Below are 24,154 nucleotides of genomic sequence, written 5' to 3' on the forward strand. Positions count from 1 at the left end.
GATTGGATAACCGTGACCTCTGTCACACCGGGACTACTTTTTTCATTCATAAAAAAATCGCGAGACGTCATTCATTTTGCGATTACAAGGCAGAACTGAGAATGAGAGATATTTACAAACACTGTATTAACCCAAACAAGATAGTCACACGCATCAAATTCGGTTTGCATTCTATATAAGTTATGCATAGAGCTTCTACAGACATATAATCGAGCTAGATCTATGTACAATGTACAATGTACGACTGCCGATCGAGCGCGCCCTTGAGCGTGACGCACCCGTCCACTTTCGCAACTTTCAAATTGATTTAACGTAAAAGGATAAGCGTGTTTAAACTATCTGGACAGATATCAAGACTTACTTGGGATGATCCGGTTGTGCCATCGGTGTCCCCTTTGAAGCGTATTTTGTGGCGCTGTTTCGGGAGGTGTTGTTCATGAATGAACGTACACGACAGCACGACCAGATCACTTAAAGTTCACAGTTCCGATACAAATCATTCGAAAACTCCGTGGAAGTGTGCCTGACTTCTGATTTTGTGGCCCCAAACATCCCAAATGTGAACAATAACATTCCCTATCTCTAGCGTAAAACGCTGTGAGTGGATCGCGGTTGTCTTTTCTTATTCCGGTGGCGACCTTGCCCTTCGATCGTTCGAAGCTGTCATTGACATGAAGGCAGATTTGAGTTTGTTGATTTTCACGTCTTCAGTAAAGGGTGGTACAGTTAACATGAATGTCTTTGGCGAACAGTCTGATTTCCCTCTTCCAAAATGGTACGGACATGATATAAATTCAGCTGATGGATCAAGGAAACCGAACCATTTTGATTGCACAGACGGGACCACGGCAGTAAACATATCAGCATGTACATGTATATATACTCACCGCCAAAAGAAACGCGAATACATACATGTTGGTTAATATATGAAGACTCATATTTAAGAGATATTAGATTGGTTCGATCCACAAACGAACATACTGGTATGTTGTGTGAAACGATGCTCATGTGACGTCATAGATACATGACTCGAGATGCACCATTTCTCTCCTGCAGGATTAGCGTGTAAAGTTTGGAAATCACGTGCAAAGTATTGTGATAAGAATAAGGACACTCTGTGGCAACACTTGACAGGTTGTTAGTGCTACTTTAAGTGGTACACATTAGAAACATATCTTCTTAACGTACATACTTGAAGTTCTCTATATGTTTCTATGGTTGGCATTTCTTTTGGCGATGAGTATATTAACTCAATTCTGGTCATCTAAGGAAGGGACCCTGAATCGTCAAAGAATTAAGCGGTTGTTATCCATAAACATGTGTCACGTGTTCATCATCTGTCATGTATCCAGGGTAGAATAGGTCTTCAGCAACCCATGGTTGCCGTAAAAGGCGACTATGCTTGTCGTAAAAGGCGACTAACGGGATCGGGTGGTCAGGCTCGCTGACTTGGTTGATGCAGGTTGTGGATCCCAATGGCATGGAACGATGCTCATGGTGTCAATCACTGAATTGGCTGGCCCTTACTCGATTATTTATAGACCGTCGTCATGTAGCTGGAATATTGCTGAGTGCGGCGTTAAACAACAAACAAACAAACAAACAATCATGTATGGCTTCGAATATACACGCCGGAAGTGCCGGTGGGGCAGGATTAAATCATTCCCCTTAAATTGAACTCTGGAGTGATTCTGTCCTAGGATAGAATCACTCTAGCTAGGGTGACCTGAATCTAGGACTGACACATTTCAGAGTGAACTTATCCTAGGATCAAATACCACCTCTCTCAGGATCAAATAATCAAAAGCAACAAAATACTATCCATGCTCATAAGAATTCTCTCCTTAAAGCGGGGTCGACTGTAGGATTCTGACTGTATCATGAGCATGTGTATGTGAATTACTATAAAATAGTGATGATACCAGGTGTTCGCAAAAGGGTGAGCGTATCCTGCCTCGCCGGTGGAGCCCGTCACAAACACATGCAGGGGCAAGATAATTGTTCACATGAAAAAACAACAACACGAGAACATATGGTACAAGTCAATATAGGGAATTTCATCGGACATCGTTTTTGTCATTGATGCGTCAAATTTGGAAATTTAAATGTCCTCCATGTATACCACAAAACGCTTTGAAAGCTTCAATGAGGCTTCGAATGGCGAAATGGTGAAAGAGCATGCTCGATTGTATCTTAAAAGTTGTGAAATGTAAACATCAAAGGCTGGAGCTTGTGGAATATTGCTCGACATGGAGGGAAAGTTGACTATTGGAAAGTTGAAGTCAGAACACTCCACTCAGGATAAATCAATCACCCAGAGAATCAATCAATCAACATTTATTTATTTGGAAATGATATCACACAAGGTGACCCTCCTTTGTCAGATACCTTAAAATCACAAATGCCACGGTTGACTTCTCCAAATATTCAATGCTTGTTAGTAATGCCCAAGTGGTAAGAATGATTAATCCCTTTCATATCCCATTTGTCAGACATCTTGTGAGAATATTAATTTTATATGTAATGTCTTAATGAGACATAATCTCATTATATGTGGATCATTCTACAGAAAATGGAAAAATGTTGTCATTGACTAAAACATGCTAAACATATTCATTATTTACATGTTTTTTCACTCTCCGTGTGTGTGTGTGTGTGTCTATGTATGTATGTATGTATGTATGTATGTATGTATAAATAAATAGGGTAGGGCGCTGTTTATCGCCAATGCAATATGCAGGCAGATTTAGGGTAGCGTGGCCTAATCCGCCTACACCAGGGAGACAACTCTGTCCACTTTGCCTTAGGTTTTCTTATAAGACCCTATTTTCAAGTGTATAGTTCCTTTTGCCCGGCAGTTTACAAAAATATCCATTATCATGTAAAGTGTGGAAATATATCTGAAAACATTGTGCTGTTTATGGAATATTTCTGACCCAAATGAACTCGGAACCAGTTCTTAACAAACCAGTTGGTTGATAATAGATAAGCTTTTAGCACTATCCCGTGCACGCATGGTATGTGTGTACAATCTTTCCCCGACATGTTATATACCCGTTCGCGTTAAGATCCCAAACATACCGCACTCATAACGCACCCACAACGCATTCATAACACATTTCTTCGGCATTCACATAACGAAAATTGACGCACTCATTACGTATATACGTTCATAACTGTTGCTTTTGTCACGGTTGTGTCTGGACAGATTTGATTTTTTGACATGCCTCCGTAAAATAGCTGGCGAATTAATTCTCTCTTACACTCGCACAAAAATATATATTTGTACTTATGGTGATATGAACTGGAACAAGTGATACAATCTGTTCAAGATCAGGCATTGCCACAGAACATGGAGAAGGCCACACCAAAGAAAAATATTGGTCCACAATTAAGCGGTTTTCATATATCTTTTAGATAAAGACGCTAATCTTGGCCTTATGTTGTCGTTTGTCAATGGAAGCATGTCTCTTAAATCAGTAGCAGTTATATAGGTCACACTGTGATCGCTGACCCTCTATAGTCACATAGCATGTGTACCTGGTACACACGACATGAGCACGACCTAGGCAAGCTTATCTTAACACATTCTTCAGTGCACGTGCAGATTAATGTGATGTTCACACGTTTTTCTAAGAATGGAAATTTCCTTCGCTTCTTTGTATCGCTTGTGATGCAGATAAATTGTTTTTGTGGTCCATTCCACGTTAAAGGTATAACAAAAATGTTAGTTGCCGAGATAAATGAAATCTTCATCATTTGTTGAGCAAAGATGTTATGTCAACTGACGCAAGGACGAAAGTATAAGCAAAGGTTAGACGATGTCAAGGATCACGTGACCTTTACCTGAATGTGTATTTAAGTACCACATGTAGTCAGTGGAATCGCGACATTAAACATGGTGGGACACTTTGATGAAATTTTGTCGCACCTGGGGGAATTTGGACGATATCAGAAGTTGGTGTATTTTCTGCTATGTCTCAGCGCAATTTCGTGTGGAATTCGGATGGTTTTATCCGTTTTTATCCAAAAAACACCCGCACACAGGTAGGCACATCTTAGAATACAAACCTAGAATGCATCAATGGAAATTGTGGAAATTTGTTTCCTTAGCGAAATTACTAATCTATTAAGTAACAATTACATGTATACCAGACTATTTTAAAATGATGTTCCTTTCTTCGAGTACATGTTTCCCTCGTTGTTCAATGATTACCTCCTTAGTGCATGATTCCCTCCTTGATAAAAGATTCCCTCCTTGTTCTAGATCCCACAGTTGTTCACGATTCCCCCTTGTTACATGATTCCCCTTGTTGAATGATTCCCTCCTAGTTACATGATTCCCTCCTTGTTAAAAGATTCCCCCCTTGATCTAGATCCCACATTTGTTCACGATTCCCCCCTTGTTCCATGATTTCCCCTTGTGCAATGATTCCTCCCTCTTCCGCGATTCCCCCCTGGTTCTATTTCCTTCCCCTTGCATGATTCCCTCCTTGTTGCCCTAGTCCCTCCTTGGACCACGATTCCCCCCTTGTCCCAAGATTCCCTCCGTGTTCGAAGATTCCCTCCTTGTTCGAAGATTCCCTCCTTGTTCGAAGATTCCTCCTGGCTCCAAGATTCTCTCCATGTTCCATTAATTCCTCCCTTGTTCCAAGATTCCCTCCTTGTTCCATGATTCCCTCCTTTGTTCCCTGATTCCCTCTTTGTTCCCTGATTCCCTCCTTTGTTCCAAGATACCCTCCTTGTTTCCCGATTCCCTCCTTGTTTCCCGATTCCCTCCTTGTTTCCCGATTCCCTCCTTGTTTCCCGATTCCCTCCTTGTTTCCCGATTCCCTCCTTGTTTCCCGATTCCCTCCTTGTTTCCCGATTCCCTCCTTGTTCCATGATCCGTTCCTTGTTTCCCGATTCCCTCCTTGTACCAAGATTCCCTCCTTGTTCCATGATCCGTTCCTTGTTTCCCAATTCCCTCCTTGTTTCCCGATTCCCTCCTTGTTTCCCGATTCCCTCCTTGTTTCCCGATTCCCTCCTTGTTCCATGATCCGTTCCTTGTTTCCCGATTCCCTCCTTGTACCAAGATTCCCTCCTTGTTCCATGATCCGTTCCTTGTTTCCCGATTCCCTCCTTGTTCCATGATCCGTTCCTTGTTTCCCGATTTCCTCCTTGTTTCCCGATTCCCTCCTTGTTCCATGATCCGTTCCTTGTTCCAAGATTCCCTCCTTGTTCCAAGATTCTCTCCTTTGTTCCCTGATTCCCTCCTTGTTTCCCGATTCCCTCCTTGTTCCATGATCCGTTCCTTGTTCCAAGATTCCCTCCTTGTTCCAAGATTCTCTCCCTTGTTCCAAGATTCCCTCCTTGTTCCAAGATTCTCTCCCTTGTTCCAAGATTCCCTCCTTGTTCCAAGATTCCTTACTTGTTCCAATATTCCTTCCTTTTTGCCTGATTTTCTCCTTGTTCCATGATTCCCTCCTTGTTAAAAAAATTCCCTTCTTGTTCGATGATTCCTCCTTGTTCCAAGATTCCCTCAATGTTCAATGATTCTCTCATAGTTCCACGATTCCCTCCTTGTTCCATGACTTCCTCCCTTGTTCCAAGATTCCCTCCCTGTTCCACGAATATCTCCTTGTTCCAAGATTCCCTCCTTGTTCCCTGATTCCCTCATTGTTCAATAATTCCCTCCTTTGTTCCAAGGTTATCTCCCTTGTTCCAAGATTCCCTCCTTGTTCCAAGGTTCTTTCCCTTGTTCCAAAATTATCTCCCTGGTTCCAAGATTCTTTCCTTGTTCCAAGATTCCTTCCTTGTTCCATGATTCCACCCTTTGTTCCTTGATTCCCTCCTTCCTTGGTCCACGACTCCCTTATTGTTCCATGATTCCCTCCGTGTTCCATGATTCCCTCATTGTTTCATGATTCCCTTGTTGTTCAGTGATTCCATCCTTGGTCCAAGATTTCCTCATTTTTCCAAAATTCACTCCTTGTTCCAAGATTCCCTCCTTGTTCCATGATTCCCTCCTTCCTTGTTCCTTGATTCCCTCCTTCCTTGGTCCACGACTCCCTTATTGTTCCATGATTCCCTCCGTGTTCCATGATTCCCTCATTGTTTCATGATTCCCTTGTTGTTCAGTAATTCCCTCCTTGGTCCATGATTCCCTCCTTGGTCCATGATTCCCTCCGTGTTCCAAGATTCCATCCTTGTTCCATGATTCACTCCTTGTTCCAAGATTCCATCCTTGTTCCAAGATTCCCTCCTTGTTCCAAGATTCCCTCCTTGTTCCCTGATTCCCTCCTTGTTCCAAGATTCCCTCCTTTGTTCCAAGATTCCTTCCTTGTTCCCTGATTCCCTCCTTTGTTCCAAGATTCCCTCCTTTGTTCCCTGATTCCCTCCTTGTTCCAAGATTCCCTCCTTTGTTCCAAGATTCCTTCCTTGTTCCAAGATTCCCTCCTTTGTTCCATGATTCTTTCCTTGTTCCGTGATGCACGCGATACATTATGCACTCCTTGTTACATAAATTATTTTCCATGATTCGGCACACGAGGTTCTCTCGAGTGGCCCTGCCATTGAAGCAATTAACGGCGAAGAGTTGAGGTCTTAGATTCGCCCTCGTTACGACAAGCTGACAACGGAGAATGTTTACAGTCCGCATGCCAACATTAAACTCAAGAACAGAATGAACAGTGCAAATCTCGTTGAATGTTCCCTGTTTCATAGTATTTGTCATCGTATTCACGCTTTATTTTCCAGGTGCGCTATTCCGGGGTATGACAACGATACCTATGAAATTCAGTCGGATTATCATGCCCGTCTCATCAACCTCACTATACCGCTTGATGACTCAGATGATGACCAGGTGTATGACAAGTGTCATATATACTTGGTCTCTGACAACATGACGACGGTCGCATGTGACAAGTGGGTGTACTCTACTGACATCATACAGAACTCGGCAGTAACGGAGGTATGAGGACAACAGGGTTATCTCCGAAGAACACCTGTCCATATGACTTGAGTATTTATTGAATGAAGTACATTACCTTTAAGTGGTTAATACATTTAATAAAATCAGCATCCTTCCTAAGAGCAAAAGCATAACAATTCATCTGCATCCTCAGCAGTGCTAATGCAGTTGATTTAATTATTCATTTTTTTTAATGTTCACTTAAGACAGTGCGTACATGATATTAATGAAAACAAATGAAGACGTATTTCCATACACCTACGCAAGGTTCTGTCTGGTTCACAATTTCATGTAGAGTGAGTGAGTTAGGTGTCACGCCAATCTTAGCAATATATCAGCCATAGGGGCACGGCTAGTCCAGTCATCTGATCATGATCGGCGCCGCAATTGCAGAGTTTCGTCTCTTGGACACGCCAGAAACCCATGGTCATGGATTTGAATCCAGGTTCACCCCGATTATGTCTCTATATGTGACCAGCACCATAGGAGATGCTCGTGGGTTTCACCAAAGTGGTAAACTTTTGAGACCTGCATAACTTGGCTTTCCTCCCACATGAAGCTGACACGCCGTGATATGACTGGGATACTGTTCAAAGAGGCGTTAAACCCAACTCACGCACTATTTCAGCCATATTTACGGCTTCACTCATTGGTGAATCGAACCATGAATTATCCTCTAGGCTACATTTTCACTTATGTAATTATACAAGTGTGTAAATACATATTTATCTATATTATGCAATCATTAAAAACAAACCTACGTTTATAGATGCAAATATAAGCAGTGCGTAAAAATGTCCACTTGAATCAAGCGTGTTAAATTTCAATATACATGACAAGCGTACATTCACAAGTGGTGGCCTCCCAGATCGCCTAATTTCTCCCCACAAGGTACCAAAATACAATTAGGTGCGTGTACGGCGAATAGAGATGGAGCCTTGCAATAGTTGTAATCCTGAGTTGTTCAGATATTAGCTGGTGTACACGTGGTGTGCCTTGAACCATGATGTTGTTTTGGTAACACTGTAGGCAAAGTGCACTGTAGGCAATAGGAGAAGTTACCATTGCGTTTAGTTGATTAATACGTTTAGTTCAAGACGGATACCTTATTATAAATGAATATACTGATGTCACGGTTGATAGCGTGTCAATTAATAGAATTGGTTTGTTCAGCATCCTACCATATAATTTTGTCCCTTGTACATTATAACGGGATTCGGTATTGCAATATAAATAAACTGATTCCATAGCATTTGTTCGGCTAACCACAAGGAGTTCCTGCGTTTGTACTTCTATTAACCTAGCTAAGAATCCACCACGCCCATTTGAGGACCACTGGTCCCTGACTGGCTTATAATAGAGTGGGCGGGGCTTGTGTTCCATTTATTGCACTTGTGTCATCCCGATCGGTATAATATATATTTAACAAATAAGAAACTAGTGATCGACCGATCCGCGTTGTAATATTCACGCATATTCGACGATCAGTACCTGGAGATTAACAGTCTCAAGGCAGAGCATTCCACTGTGTAGCATTAGGGCGTACAGATTGTCTGGTCCAGACTCGATAATTTACAGACCGCGGTCATATAGCTAACATATTTCGGAGTGAGGCGTTGAACACACAAACAAACACACAAACAAATCACCCTGGAGAGCATTGCATTTAACCAGAGAAGGAAATTCGCCTCCGCCAGCTGGTGAATTGCAGAGATAGCACATTCTAACCTACCGGAATATACCAATTTTCCGGGCGTGTGAGAATCAACTCTAGGTATGAACACGATCTTCTGAAGATGTTGTTATCATGACATTTTATTGTTTATGGTTTTGTTTGTTGTTTAACGCCGCACTAAGCAGTATTCCAGCTATATTACGGCGGTATGTAAATAATCGAGTCTGGACCTCCCAGACAATCCAGTCAACCATAGTCGCCTCTTACGGAAAGCATGGGTTGCGGAAGACCTATTCTAACCTGGATCTTCACGGGGTAATAAATAACTGGAATACTGTTTATAATGGCGTAAACCCCTTCACTTCTTTTACGTCAAGCATGGGTTTCTGAAGACCCTTCGAGAATTATGGCCAAATGTTTGTAAATATAAACAACTTTTGTGTTCACGGAAATTAATTGTACTGAAACAAATGTCTAAATTTATACACTTGTTATTCAATACAGTAACTGTAAACACGAGACAGTTCTACATGTTTCCCGTCCCAAGCGGTTAGTTACCATGCATGATTGGCTTCACCGGTTCGACTGATTCGGAAGGATTGCACCGAACGATGTCACTGACTGTGTATATCTTCATAGTTTGCGTGTTAATGATCAAATATGCAATTTGTGAGGTTACTTTTTTTACTTCTGTTAGCCACGCAGTGTGCAAAACGCTGTCTACGTTCATACCTAAATAAACGCAAAACGTATCGATTGCTATAAAACTTTAGACCGCCTCCGTGGTCAAGAGCGTCCGCCCAGAGAGCAGATGGTACTTGTAGTTACCCTGCCTGGCGCTCGGTGTTAAGGGGCTAAAAATGGACTGGTCGGCTCGGAGTCAGTATACTGTGTCTGAGTGGGGTATTCATGTTAAACTTAGGCATTGCATCTCAGTGGACTAGCACTATAAAAGCCACACGTCCCTATATTAGTGCAATCATTTTGAAGGCGACGTTAAATCCCATTTCACCTCACACCTGTTAAACTTTCCAAGTCTTAATGGCTGTCTTTTCAGTAAACGCAAATAACGAGTAGGCTAATGGAAAAGATTTATTGGGAAACCAAGCTGTATACTCAATGCACAGGAGCGAACTATTTTTTGTGTAGATGGATATGGTGTGTGAAGCGGCCCTGGACACATCACATGCCCAGATGATCTTCACTGCAGGCTATCTGTTCGGCGTATTTATACTCGGCATTATATCCGACAAGTAAGCCAAGGAAACGAGAATTGACTCCGTTTCCATGAAGAATGTGTATAATGTAGTTGTAGACACAGCAGAACAAGTCTGTCCTTTAAATATACTTTTGGTACAAAATATAGACTCAATACTATTATATTATATTTGATGGAACATGTACATCATTAATTAATTGTTAGGACAATTCTTTTGATGAAGAGTCCTCACGATTTGAATTTTACATCTACTCAATTAGTTGTTTAGTAAATTTCACTCTTATAAATCTGTAAAGAAATTTTGACATTTTAAAATATCGTTACGTTGAACAAGTTTTTCTTCTACGAAAATGCCAAAAAAAACTTCCAAGAAATACTTATTTCCTCTCATGAAAACCTCGATATAAACCACGGTATAGAAATCTTAATACCACGGAGTATTGTGTTTTACACGTCGAAAATGTAACTCCCCACAAATTCCACAAATGTAGTCCTTGCCCACATGCAGTTCAATGGAGTCGTGCATCGATCTGTAACCTGTTTCAGAATAGGAAGAAAAAAGGCGCTGTATTTTTCTGTAATCCTGAGCCTTGCTGGAGGACTTGGCCTGGCGTGGACACCTAACAACTTCATTGTGTACTGTGTTATACGTTTTGTGAATGGATTTTCAATGGGAGGAGTGTTTCCTATTATATTTGTTATGAGTAAGTATTTTCGTTTATTACCTGTCTGTTTCACCCATCGGCTGATTTTCGGCTTCACTACATTTTCGATTTATATACTCGTCCAGAAAACGAACGTTTCAGACTGAGATAATTACATTATAGTACAATAAACATAATCATGTATATATACATACATATATGCAACTAGTGTGTTCCCTGACATACATACAACATCATTAATTTATGTGAACCTCAAAACAACTGTATTAAGGTTTTCCCCGTTTGATTTAACACATTATCAATTTCATATAATACTTTGACACAAATGAAAATTCAACACCAAAGCAATCAATGTAGATTATACTGACAATGACCGATCAAAAGAGTATGACAATTATCAAGCTTAGAGATAATATAATATAGTGCAATGTAGAAGTCTATTCAATGGAAAAGAAGATAAATAACATTATTGATTTTTTATTAATGGAATTCAAAATGAGCTTCGTCAAAGGTAATTGGATTCAGTCAGTGAAATGTAAATCATTATCATAACTGCTGCTAACTATTCCTAAAACCTTTTTTACACCAACCGTATAACAAATACAAAAATCGATTGTCCGACCATATTACAAATACCAAAATTCAATGATTGTCCCGTAATGCATATGGGTACGTATACACTGACAATCAGTATCCATTTCACGTAAGGAAAGGTAGACATCGAACAGCAAGTTAATCGTCTTATATACCGATTGCACACCGTTAACAAAGTGATCTAGCTGGAAAGAACGATCAGCTGATAGAATATTGAGTCGTCGTTGTCATGCCTGATTTAGCACTGCATCACGAAACACATATTTCAGGACAAGTACAAAAGCGTTACAGTAACACCTATACTTTTAGCTCGTGTGGCGCATTCCATACGCATTATTAGTTAAGGATTGAACCAGCTTGGCCCGCGCACCTTGCGGTCAAAGGAGAATAGCTAAATTGAAAAAGATCGATGGTTATATTGCATCCTGAGACCGATGATGCGTAATCGCCAGCATTTTGCTCCATATTTTTTACAAAAAAAGTGACAATGGGACATAAAAAAAATTAACACATAACTCAAATTATGTATGATCTGTCCTGCAGCCTGTGCCCTTTGAACATGTCCTCGGGGCCGCGTCTTGTAAAGGTGAATTTAGAATATTGTTATGACAATGAATGATCAGGTTGATGGTTTGCCTCGAGGAACTGGATCGTTGACTTTAAACCACGCACATCTCGAGATGAGACTTTCATATATACAGACCGCAGCGATACATCTGTTGCTAAAAAAAACACACTCTCTCGCAAATTCACTTAGTATTGTTGCCAATCCGCTTGTCAAGAACTAACAACATAACACCACCGTATACAAATGTACATACATGATGTCACTTGTTTTAAACGTTTGACTTCTTTTCTCCCATTACTTGTCTAACCTACATGCATTTGTATGAATCGAAAATATTGTACACAGATATGTCCCAACACATTGCGCGTCTCAAATATATTTGCTTTTCAGGTATAGAGATAGTGGGCCGAAGTAAGAGAGCCCTTATCGGAATCTCCATTGAGTATTTCTTTGCCATGGGTTTGGTGATATTGTCCGGACTCGCTTACCTTATCAGGGACTGGCGGTACCTGGAGATAACAGTGTCTGTACCTTCGGCTCTCTTCCTGCTGTACTGGTGGTATGTTTTCATTAGGGCGTATTTGATCATGATGTGCATAGAGCAAATGGCTCTTGAAAAGATGATGTGAGGGACATTGTGGGATGGTGTCATCCGTTGGCGTCCTAAACCTTTGGCAGTATTTCGTCTCTTAAACACCATGAGGAAGAGCCAACGTTGACGTATCTCGTGGTTGTTCAATCAGTTCCAATCAATTCAAGTCAGTTCGTTTCCGTGACATAGGTACATATGTACTCAAATTAGACAGTCTTGACAGTTTTATTGGTATGTCTACCAGGGGTTTTTTCAATCATGACGTATTCTTCCCTGTGGAAAATCAGGATCAGTCAACCAAAACCATGAGTAAAGTTTTGTGAATAGTGCGACATTATTTTGCTTGATTATGCTATGCAGCTAGTTAGAGCGTCACGTACATAGTATTTTTATTCAATTCCCCAATTTGCCTGGTCATTTATCCGCACAAGCATTTATCTAGGTTTAGAAAGTTTACTCAAAATGTACAGCTAAGTTCCAATGTTGGTTACATTGGCAAGCATCAGTTCACAGTAACGCCATTTGTCTCAAAGTTTAAGTGACATGCATACATAAAATGGACATAAACCTATCCATAATCATAAAAAAACGCTGTTAAATGCACTTTACGATTACCACTATGTCATAAGCATTTATGAATTTCTATCAAATAGTGATGATACCAGGTGTTCTCGAAGCAAACACATGCAAAGGCAAGTCAAATGTTCACATGGGAACATATGGCACTTGTCAAAAAAGGGAATTTCGTCGGATTTGTCACGGATACGTCAAATTAGGAAATGTACTTCATGTTTACCATAACATCTTTTGAAAGCTTTCCTTTGGCCTGGAACTATTGAGAAAGAGTCGCATGGCGCTCTTTGTAATCTTCGTACACAGAGCTATAATTCGTTTTGTTGATTACGTTTGTGTTGATTATTACTGACATTTTTGGAACACTTGCCAACTCATTTTGGAAATGGTATTGATCATTTACAGTTGCATCCCCGAGTCCCCTCGTTGGCTCATCAGCGAAGGGCGATACAAGCATGCTGAACGAATCATAACAACGGCTGCCAAGATGAATAAGGTCACGCTGCCTGATCACTTGTTTCAACGCGATTCCACCCAACATAAACCAGACAAGCAGAAGGAGATCACACAAGCAGATACCACAAAAGCTAGTATTGCTGATATGTTCAAATCGCAAGCTCTTCTCGTCCGCAGTTTAATAATATTCCTAAATTGGTGAGTGTTGCAGTCAGCTGTAAGGAAGTCATAATCTCGAGGTGTAAACATGTTTCAAAGGCAAAGTCAAAGGCCTTAAATTACTATAAAGGTAGAGCTTCCGCCCTTGACGAACTATTCCAATTATCACGTAACGAATACGACATCCATTTCGTAAACAACATTGATTTCAACATACAGATTTCGGTCGACTGAAGGATTTGCAAAGCAAGTCTACCCCTAACAGGGCGTCGACAGATATTTTGCATATCTTTTCATGTTTCTAATCATTGTGCTCAAGTGACTTGATGCACTTCGCGAGGTAAGACCCGTTTTATTACGATATAGAGCTTGATTATTGTTCGGATCGTCTTGACTGGGAGCCGCCATTTCGTTTGAAGCAGTTGCAAATGATATGAGAGATAGAATCTTATTGGTCGGTTGAAGGGGCATAGAAGGGACATAACTCGTAATTGCCACTCGCGGTGGTACGGTGGAGTCTGGAAATTCCAGCCTTGTTCGGCAAGGGTGGAAACTGCAATTTCATAGTCAGTTAACGCCCTTGCCCCCGGAAGATGAGGCGCAAAAGGATAATATGTGACCATCTCTTGCCATCCCATGACAAACCGAATGGAGACTCGTTCCCCCTTGAAGGATTCCATTTTGGTGGAGGAACAAGAGGACAGCTTCTAAAATATGCGATAACGTATTCTGTTTGATTTCAATAGTAATAGTAACATTACAGCAGCAGACGAAAGGAATAAAACTCACTAACCAAACTAACAATATCCTTTTATGTGTAAATAATTATTCATCAACTAGTCTATTTTGTGTGTGTGTGTTTTATTTGATTTTATATAAAAAGGCGTACAAAGGCATGTCTGGCTTTAAAATTATTTCCTTCATAAATTTCCTATATTCAGTTGTGATGTTTTTCTTTCCCCTGCTTGACACTGCTGTTCAAATCGTACATAGTTCGTGACTGACATCATAACATTACCGTATGAAGCGGTCGTTGACGTTTCATGCTTTTGGTACCGATACCAAAGTAAGAGATGGTGTACTAAGACAAGTACTCTGGATGCAGCCGACCGTGATTCCCCTGCTTCCAAATCCCCGTTGTTCCGTTGTACTTCAGTTAGTCGTGGCATCCATTTGAATAGTTGACAACAGCGATGCCACACTTTTTAGGCCTTCATGTTTAACGTGCAGAACAGACGTGCGTCGGTTCAGGAGTTCTCATGTGGTGTAACTTTCTGTTGTGTGTGGATGTTTGGTCGTCGCTGCGTTTTCATGGATCCAACAATTACATTATTAATTTAAAACATTGTGCCAAATACATTCATGATCATATTCATGCTTCCCATATCCTTAATGTGCTAATGTCATTCACATATGTATATCAATATCCCGTACGCGTTTTTTTATATTATTATTTGATAGTTTTTTCATATATATCCAAAAATGGCATCAGTTAAGAATCAATGCTATTGTACTGGTTGTTATAAAGGTAGTTGAAAATAACAGTGAATTGTATCAAAATATCAATGCTTAAAAAAATAATACAAAATTTAATATTCTATAGTAACAAATTCTTAAATTTTAGTTCATCATATATTTTATCGTAATCTAAACTTAAAATGAAATATTGCTCATCGCGTTTACTGAAACAATAGTTGTCTTGGTGAGTTTAAACGGCACATAGATATGTGGTTGTGAAACTGGTGGCTTGTACAGTTACTTACACTCTTCACAAAAGGAAACGCACAAGTAGTATGAAGTTCATTGAACCTGACTACACAAAAAATCCGGTATATGAATTGAATATATGTTATTGGAAAATGTTTATGGTCAAAACGCAGCCATTGTCGATTTGCAATGTCTTAAACGGCATTGTTTTCACACTTGTTCTAAAATGTAATGGAGGAAAACAGTAAAGGAAAATGCACGTGCAAGTTATGGCATTCGTAACTCGTGGTAGTGGCTATAAAAAAGCAAGCATATGCAAAGAATTTGTCATTCATTTTTCAACATTTTTCAAGTTCGAAAATGCCGAGACTCGGAACATCGACATATGACGTGTCCAAAGAGGGGAATCGCAGTCTTCTGCACGCCACTTCAACGTCCACTACAGCACCATTTGCCGCCTTTGGGTCCGATACACACAGTTCAGTCCCACTGCAGACCATCCGAGAACCGGCCGACCAAGAGTTGCCCCCCCCCCCCTCCCCCCTGCACAGGATCGTTACATTCGACTGTTCCACCTACGTCATCGCAATGCCACAGCAACGGAGACTGCAGGAAGCATCCCTGGTTTGAGGAGGTAACGGACCAGACTGTCAGGAACCCTCTTCGCGAGGCTGGAATCCGACCCAGAAGACCAGTTATATATCGTCCCTGTTTTGCAACAGGTCCATCGACAGCGGTGCTTGCGTTGGCACCATACCTTACAGACTTGGAATTTGAGAAACTGGGGATTCGACCAATTCGGTGGCGGTAGTGTCATGGTGTTGGGGGCCATATCCCACACCACGAGATCTGACTTGGTTGTGGTTCAGGGAAATTTAGCAGCAAATCGCAACATGAATCAAATTCTTCAACCTCACCTTCTACAATCATTGACCGCCAGAGGGAGCTGTTAACAGGACAACGAACGCTCCACCGCACACAGCTCGTGTCACGGTAGACTACCTTCATAATGCTAACATCAACCCCTTGTCCTGGCCGTCGAGATCTCCAGATCTCAACACAATCGAACACCTCTGGGATGAACTCGATCGACGTGTACGTCAACGTCAGAACACGCCGCAGACACTTCCACAACTGGCCAACGCGTTACAAACAGAATGGCGCAGAATTCCGCAGGACAGAATTCGTACACTTATTCAGTCAGTGCCGAGGAAATGCAGAGCCGTGATTGCTGCCCGGGGCAGTCACACAAGATACCGAGTTCAGCGCAGTCTTGTGGCCTTATGTGACATGACAATGAACAGTTTTCAATGCCTTTGTACAACGACAACATGTGACTATCGAGCTCCAAAATTTCATATTTGTATCTATGATATTAATTTCAATATATGGACTTTATTAGGTACAATAAATTTACAAAAAATCTACCTGTACGATTCTTTTTTTGAAGAGTGTTTATACGTTTGATAAAAATCGAAAACAGATAATAAAATGAAATTTAGTGTAAAATTGCAAATAGTTGCAGTCAAGAGACTCCTCTCCAGAATGTAAACAAATGCACGTGTGCATATGAATCTATTTCACCCTAAATGGTCATTCAAGTAATAACCTCGATTTATGCAAATAATATTTCTGTAAATAATATACCTTACGTGCCTATATTATACTGACAAAGTACAGATCAAAGTGCACCAATCCTGACATTCTGATTGGCTGGCGCCGGCCGGTCCGAAGGTGCTCAAAGAGTGGTGACGAATCATTTGTATGTTAAAGGACAGGACCTGTTCCTATCTTGTTCATGCATTTGACCAGAGCTGCTGCTATAAATTCACAAAGTACAATTACGAAATAGTTCCTTCGCTGTTGGCAAAACCACAGACAGTTCGAAGTAGATCACTACGCAGTATTTTAATGGAATTGGCAGCAGTAGAAACATACCAAATCCTGTTCTTATGAACATATATCACAAATGATCACCAAACACCTGTACATGCATATTTGTGATTTTTTTGTATTTTTGACTTTGCTTCGCGGATTTGGCTTTGTGATAGATGTTGATACCAGTTATAATATCTACAGATATCACATGTACTACAAGCGAAGCTAGAATTTTAAATTACGATTTCAGGATGGTAGTGAGCATGGTCTACTACGGACTGTCCCTGAACACAGATAACCTGGGTGCAGGAAGCTTGTATGTCAACTTCCTTTTTTCTGGGCTGGTTGAGTTCCCTGCCTACACGATCTGCATCCTGCTGCTGGGCAGGGTGGGGAGGAAGGCTCTCCATTGTGGCAGCATGATCCTAGGGGGCGTGTCCTGTCTCCTCACAACGTTCACGGTCCTCTATCTAGATAAAGGTTAGTGGAAAGGGAGAAGAGAATACGGACCCTAATACACCAGGAATAATGGACACCTTTAGATTAGTAATCCCTCCAACAACACCACTCGGACTTTTTCAAAAAACTTTTAACAAATCTTGATTCCAATTTAGGAAAGTTATTAAATAGGGTTGGGGTAAAATATAGGTTTAATTAATACGTTTAAATTATAGCATATACTTCAACGTATTTCGGAATAGGGTATCATTGTTGTTTAAAGCGTCTCGGGTTGTATTTCTCAATTGGATACCATATGAGAAGCCCATTTTCGGTGTTCCACTATTTGAATAGTGCCAAAAGCATTCTTAAATGGGGATAAGCTAAAAGGAAGGAATGAAGTAATTTGTAAATGATGATTGAGATAATATAATGACCCATATCAAATCAATGTGCAGACCATCAGTGGGCGACGGTTCTACTTGCCATGGTCGGCAAGTTAGGAGCTGCTGGAGGTTTTGCCATCATCTATGTCTTCTCGGCGGAACTCTTCCCAACAGTGGTGCGCAATTCAGCCATCGGGGCCAGTGGTTCCTGGGCACGTGTCGGGGGCATGATCGCTCCTTATATAGCAGATTTGGTAAGTCGTGATGGTGTGTAAAGATACTTTTGGACTGATGTTATTTACAAAACAGGGAATCGTCTAAGTCACCCATATCTGTTATTTATTTAGGTCTATGCATAGGGATTCATGGTGACAAACTGCTTTTTCAAGGCCTCAATAAAGCTTTCAAGCAGTGTTTGGTAGACGTGTGTAGGACATTTCCAAATTTGACGCATCGGTGACAAAAATGAAATCCAATGCAATTCCCTATTTTGATTTGTACCATATGTTCCCGAGTCTTTTTAGGTGAACAATTGACTTGACTTTGCATGTGTTTTCACACAGGATACGTTCACCTTTGCACTAGAGTAAACTACGGTTACAACGCACTCAAATGGACCACTAATTATAGTTCATGTTATAACCGTAGTTCGTTATAAGCATCTATACAACATTTATACAGCAAATGGCCGGGATCAAAAATTAAGTTCGTAATATCCGTCAGTTCGTTATAAGCGTGTTCGTTGTAAACGTATTTTACTGTATTTGATAGTAATTTATAAACACATGCTTATGATATAGTCGAAATGGTACAATGTACTCTGTTTTGAGAAGCGATTACGGAAAGGATATTGTCACTTTTATCAAGCTGACACACCATGATATAACTGCAATACTGTTCAAAGCGGCGTCAACCCAAACTCACTCACTCAATCACAATGACACGATCACATACCTGGTTAATACTCTGAATTGGACGATATTTCTTCTTGCAGGGGAAGGTAGTTCACGGGGACATTGGCCATGTGTTGCCGCTCATTATATTTGGTTCGGCATCTGTTGCGGCAGGACTTCTGTCCCTGTTTTTGCCAGAAACTCTTAACAGATGCTTGCCGGAAACCATTGAAGACGGAGAAAACTTTGGACGGTATATTTATATTGATATGTATTGATAGATTGATAAGTGGTACTTATATAAACCTTACTCATATATATGTCCATTAGTGTTTTGAGAAAAATCGCGTGTTTGGAACCAGAATAGATTTCAGGCTTTCTTCCCTGTCCCTGATTTTTGTTTCACTTTACAAACGTATCTTGTCGAAAGTAAATTAACCGTTGGCGTTGAATGTATCCGAACTGATATTGATGTGGCAAATGTCTACAGGAAGTCAAAGGTGAGGTCCAAATAGCTCCGCGAATTTCATACGAAATGTTTTTAGGAAGCAATATGTGACAGAAGTTGAAAGTCAGATCCAAGAATGCTCTCGTGCTGGGTAATTAGTGAAAAGGTAAAAAACAAGAAAGAACATACCATATCAGATGGAAATACAGACAGTGAATCAATACATGTTAGACTGTACTTATGCTTTAAACTTGTTTTCTTGTCATCTGTCATTGTTGACAATGGTGCTCTGATTAGTTGTTACGACAGGATAAACACTGATGAATAGTCCCAACCGTGAAGTGAGATGATGTGATTCAAATACCCTGTTCTTGTGGTTTATGTAAATCAGACTAACAGGCCTATATCCTGTAAAATCTTCAGAACATATTCATGTCTCGAAGCTTAATTACACGGTACGAGGTAGAAGTTTCACGCGAGGGCTTTTCGTCTGGACAACCAATTATAAGATAAAACCTGAAGTACCATCGCTATCACGATCAGAGATCAACCAGGTTGAAGAAAAAAAATATACCATCTGAAAAGTTTTCCATCGAACTAGCTAATAACTAATAGCTAACTGCTTTCTCTGACGTTTCTTCTAGGTGAGCAATAAAATTGTATTTGAAGACATTTGTCAAAGACTTAAGTTGTATGTAAATGCCTACATCTTCATCTTTCCTTTTCAGCATCGTCGAAGTGAAAGAAAAAGACGTCATATCAACGAAGTACTGATTTTAGGCTGTAATAATTGAAATATGTGTCTGTGACGACCATTAAAGACCTATCCAAATACGAAACAGTACATGTTTTTACTCGAAACGCTTAGAGGGTCTGGACCATCGTTGAGCAACGGACAAAAATCTATTCTACGATACACCCATACCTGTTATTCCTCATTCAAACCACAGGCCCCTGACGTAAACGAGTAATATGGGTAAATATATATTGCTTTGAGGATCAAACCCCTTTACAATGAGGCATGACATTCTTCTTCTTGATGCACCGTTCCAAATGGTGTTCCTGCCGATTGTAGTCGGCATTCCAAGTGTTTTATTCATGTGACAAGTAATATGACCGCTTTACCTCAGCTTTGACTGGAATTTTTAAAACTGAATAAATGAATTACAGTTTAATCCAAACAAATGCATTAAAATTGAGCGATTGCATTTTCTTTTTAATATTCAAACAATTCAAATGAATCCATCCGTTGAATGAAACCTCTCATGCAGTAAAAGTGAAACTTTGCTTTATTGGAGCAACAAATTGTTAACTGTTTTGTGTCAGCTACCTTCTATTTGACCCCAAGATAAGATGTAGATTTTGATAATTATAATTAGTGCCTTGCATAAAGGACCAACTTTTAAAGCAAAATTACGGAGACGGTGAGCTTTGACAACAAGACGTGGAGATTAACACACACACACAGAATCAATATAATTACGATAATTTTGCAAACGTTTACAGTGACAATTTATGTAATATGAAAATGAAATAACTACATCTGATAATGACGTCAGTGTTATTGGACACACCGAGGGTATATCCTTCCTACACATATATCCTATATATATATATATACTTCGCTGAAGGAGTGAGTGAGTAAGTGAGTGAGTTGGGTTTTGCGCCGCTTGGATCAGTATTTCACTCATATCAGTGCATGTCAGCTTAATGTGAAAGGAAATAAAACCCTAATTGATGCAGGTCTCAAACGTTTATTACTTTGGTGAAACCCACGAAGATGGGTAAGGTGCTAACAAACCACGAAGCATCATCGTAGCGAACCGGGATTCAAACCCATGATCATGGGTTTCTGGCGTGCACTTCTGTACAACGAACTGGCGCAATCAATCAATCAATCAATCAATCAATCAATCAATCAATCAATCAATCAATCAATCTTATCGTTAGCAGCGATCAATGAATCTTGTGGTCAGACTCGGTCACTTGATTGATTGCATGGCTTCATACCCTGACGGCAGATGTCATAATGCTATTATCGGTCACTGGTTGGTCTGGTCAAGACTCGATTGTTTGTGGGCCGCCATCATATAGTTGGACTATAGTCAAACAACAAACAAACAATGCTACTTATATTTTAGGTCACCTCCCCGGAGAGGCGGAATTCCCCACAAGGCTACTGGACAGAGACAAAATTGGTCAGGGCCATCCTGGTCTATAGTTTGCACTTTAACATGAGGAGTATGCTACACAAAAACAGTTATCCTGGCTGACAATTGCGAAATCATGACATTGTGTGACACAGGTATTCTCAACGGGAACTTGTGGGGCACCCATACTTTATCTCATGGAAAGTAGCAGTTAAAACAAAGGGCAAATGAAGAGAATCATACACCAACGAATCAACCTAAGACTAGAAGGAGGCACGGCTGAACCAGAGAACCAAAATGGTAAACGCCAGAGACATGCATCACTTCGAGCTTTTCTCTAACATCAAGCTGACACGCCGTATAACTGGAATTCTGTTCACTCACCCAGCCAAGCACACACCCTCTCACTAAAACTAGAAAGTTTTGTAAGTCACAGCGACCTACCTATAGATTGGCACGGGTGGCCTAGTCTCCTAAGGCGCCGCAATTCGCTGTTCAGAGTTGTGTCCCTTATAAGTGCCAGAATCCAACAGTCGTTGAGTTGATTCACCATAATTTGGATTCTTTGTTTGCGAGCACTCCTGTGTTACATCACAGTGGTAAATGTCTAGGGCCTGCATCTTGCATTCTTCCTACATTGCCAAGACATGATATCACTGAAATACATTCTTTAAAGCGGCCTGTGTGTGTGTGTGTGTGTGTGTGTGTGTGTGTGTGTGTGTGTGTGTGTGTGTGTGTGTGTGTGTGTGTGTGTGTGTGTGTGTGTGTGTGTGTGTGTGTGTGTGTGTGTGTGTGTGTACTATGCAGGACTAAGGCCGATTTTATAGTGCTTGCCCACTGAGATACCATGCTGCAGTCAAACATGAATACCCACTCAGACACAATATCCCGACTCCGGGCCGACCAGTCCTTGTTAAAGCCCCTAAATGCCGAACGCCAGGCAGGTAATTAACAAGTACCATCTTTAAAGGTCTTTTGGTATGATGCGGCCGGGAATCGAGCCCCGACCTTCCGCTCCCCGGGTAGACACTCTACCACAAGACCTGGGAGGCGGTCCAGATGCATATAAAGTTGACTTGTAATCCCTATTATGCAATAATGCATACTTTGCCATCAGTTCTGCCGAGCACATGAAAACACTATATTTAAAACATAATCACTGATACATCTAAAGTGATTCTCATTGAGTAAAATATTTCAATGCCACATTGATTGTTAAAGTTTCACCCACAAAGTCTGGCGATAACTCACAAAGTCTGGCGATAACTCACAAAGTCTGGCAATAACTCACAAAGTCTGGCAATAACTCACAAAGTCTGGCAATAACTCACAAAGTCTGCCAATAACTCACAAAGTCTGGCAATAACTCACAAAGTCTGCCAATAACTCACAAAGTCTGGCAATAACTCACAAAGTCTGGCAATAACTCACAAAGTCTGCCAATAACTCACAAAGTCTGGCAATAACTCACAAAGTCTGCCAATAACTCACAAAGTCTGGCAATAACTCACAAAGTCTGGCAATAACTCACAAAGTCTGGCAATAACTCACAGAGTCTGGCAATAACTCACAAAGTCTGGCAATAACTCACAAAGTCTGGCGATAACTCACAAAGTCTGGTAATAACTCACAAAGTCTGGCGATAACTCACAAAGTCTGGCAATAACTCACAAAGTCTGGCAATAACTCACAAAGTCTGGCAATAACTCACAAAGTCTGCCAATAACTCACAAAGTCTGCCAATAACTCACAAAGTCTGCCAATAACTCACAAAGTCTGCCAATAACTCACAAAGTCTGGCAATAACTCACAAAGTCTGGCGATAACTCACAAAGTCTGGCAATAACTCACAAAGTCTGGCAATAACTCACAAAGTCTGGCAATAACTCACAAAGTCTGGCAATAACTCACAAAGTCTGGCGATAACTCACAAAGTCTGGCAATAACTCATAAAGTCTGGCAATAACTCACAAAGTCTAATTTACTTAACAATGCCTTATCATAAGTTACAAATGTGTTTAACAACACGGGAAACATCTTAGGAAACATGTTGGTGCATTTTGAAGCATGAGGGGACACGGATTTACCCAGGCGCCGCAATTCGCAGTGCAGAGTTGCGTCCCTTTGGGCGCGCCAGAAACGTTGATCGTCGATTCGAATCCCGGTTCGCCCCGATTATGTTACTAGGTTGCCAGCACCATATCCTTGCTTGTAGGTTTCATCAAAGTGGTAAACGTCTGAGACCTGAATCACCTCGGGCTTTCTTCCCATATTTTGTTGACACTCCGTGGCATAACTAGAATATTGTTCAAAGCGGCGGTAAACCCAACTTACTCGCTCTATCACTTTGAATTAAGGGGCCGTCACACCGTTGACGTTCTGGTCAACGTTATCTGAACATTTCAATCGTTCAATTTTTGAGCGTTCTAGAATGAGGATGACACATCTGGCGTGTGATTAACGTGTGCCTAACGCATGACTAGCGTGTGTCTAACGCACGAGAAGCGTGTAACAGCGACCAAGTAAGATACCCCTGAAAACCATTGGCGTATGGTAACGTGCCACTGGCGCGCGACGAACGATTTGTCAACGTTAGACGAGCGTGTTGAGCGTGTGACTAACGTGTGAATAACGACAGAATAGCGTCTTGTTGGCGTGTTATTTTTACGGTGCGCTAGGGGACCGTTCAGCGGTCGTTGACAGGTCGCCAGTGAGTCGTTCAATGCAAAGCAAACGATTAGTAACAACCAAGTAACGCTAGAGTAACGACTGACTAACGATAGCCGAACGCGTGCAACGCT

The 24,154-nt window shown here is 40.9% G+C and overlaps 1 protein-coding gene across 1 annotated transcript; it reads left to right on the forward strand.

The window, feature by feature from the left end:
* Window positions 1-3,898: 3,898 nt before the first annotated feature.
* On the forward strand, window positions 3,899-19,977 carry LOC139474742 (organic cation transporter protein-like). Its single transcript, XM_071257858.1, has 10 exons — window positions 3,899-4,047; window positions 6,739-6,952; window positions 9,777-9,880; window positions 10,393-10,550; window positions 12,064-12,232; window positions 13,244-13,492; window positions 17,289-17,518; window positions 17,935-18,116; window positions 18,857-19,008; window positions 19,932-19,977. Exons 1-10 carry the CDS (start codon window positions 3,899-3,901, stop codon window positions 19,975-19,977), a joined length of 1,653 nt encoding a protein of 550 aa, XP_071113959.1.
* The last annotated feature ends 4,177 nt before the right edge of the window (window positions 19,978-24,154 follow it).

This window comes from Haliotis cracherodii, unplaced genomic scaffold, assembly GCF_022045235.1.
Source record: "Haliotis cracherodii isolate W230 unplaced genomic scaffold, xgHalCrac1.p SCAF_3, whole genome shotgun sequence".
NCBI classification, from domain to species: domain Eukaryota; kingdom Metazoa; phylum Mollusca; class Gastropoda; order Lepetellida; family Haliotidae; genus Haliotis; species Haliotis cracherodii.

Bases quoted from the DNA above. Each gene is read 5' to 3' on its own strand.
- LOC139474742 (XM_071257858.1), top strand. From the start codon at position 3,899: ATGGTGGGACACTTTGATGAAATTTTGTCGCACCTGGGGGAATTTGGA. The intron at 17,519-17,934 runs GTTAGTGGAAAG...ATCAATGTGCAG, and splicing joins GGTCCTCTATCTAGATAAAG to ACCATCAGTGGGCGACGGTT. The intron at 18,117-18,856 runs GTAAGTCGTGAT...TTCTTCTTGCAG, and splicing joins CTCCTTATATAGCAGATTTG to GGGAAGGTAGTTCACGGGGA.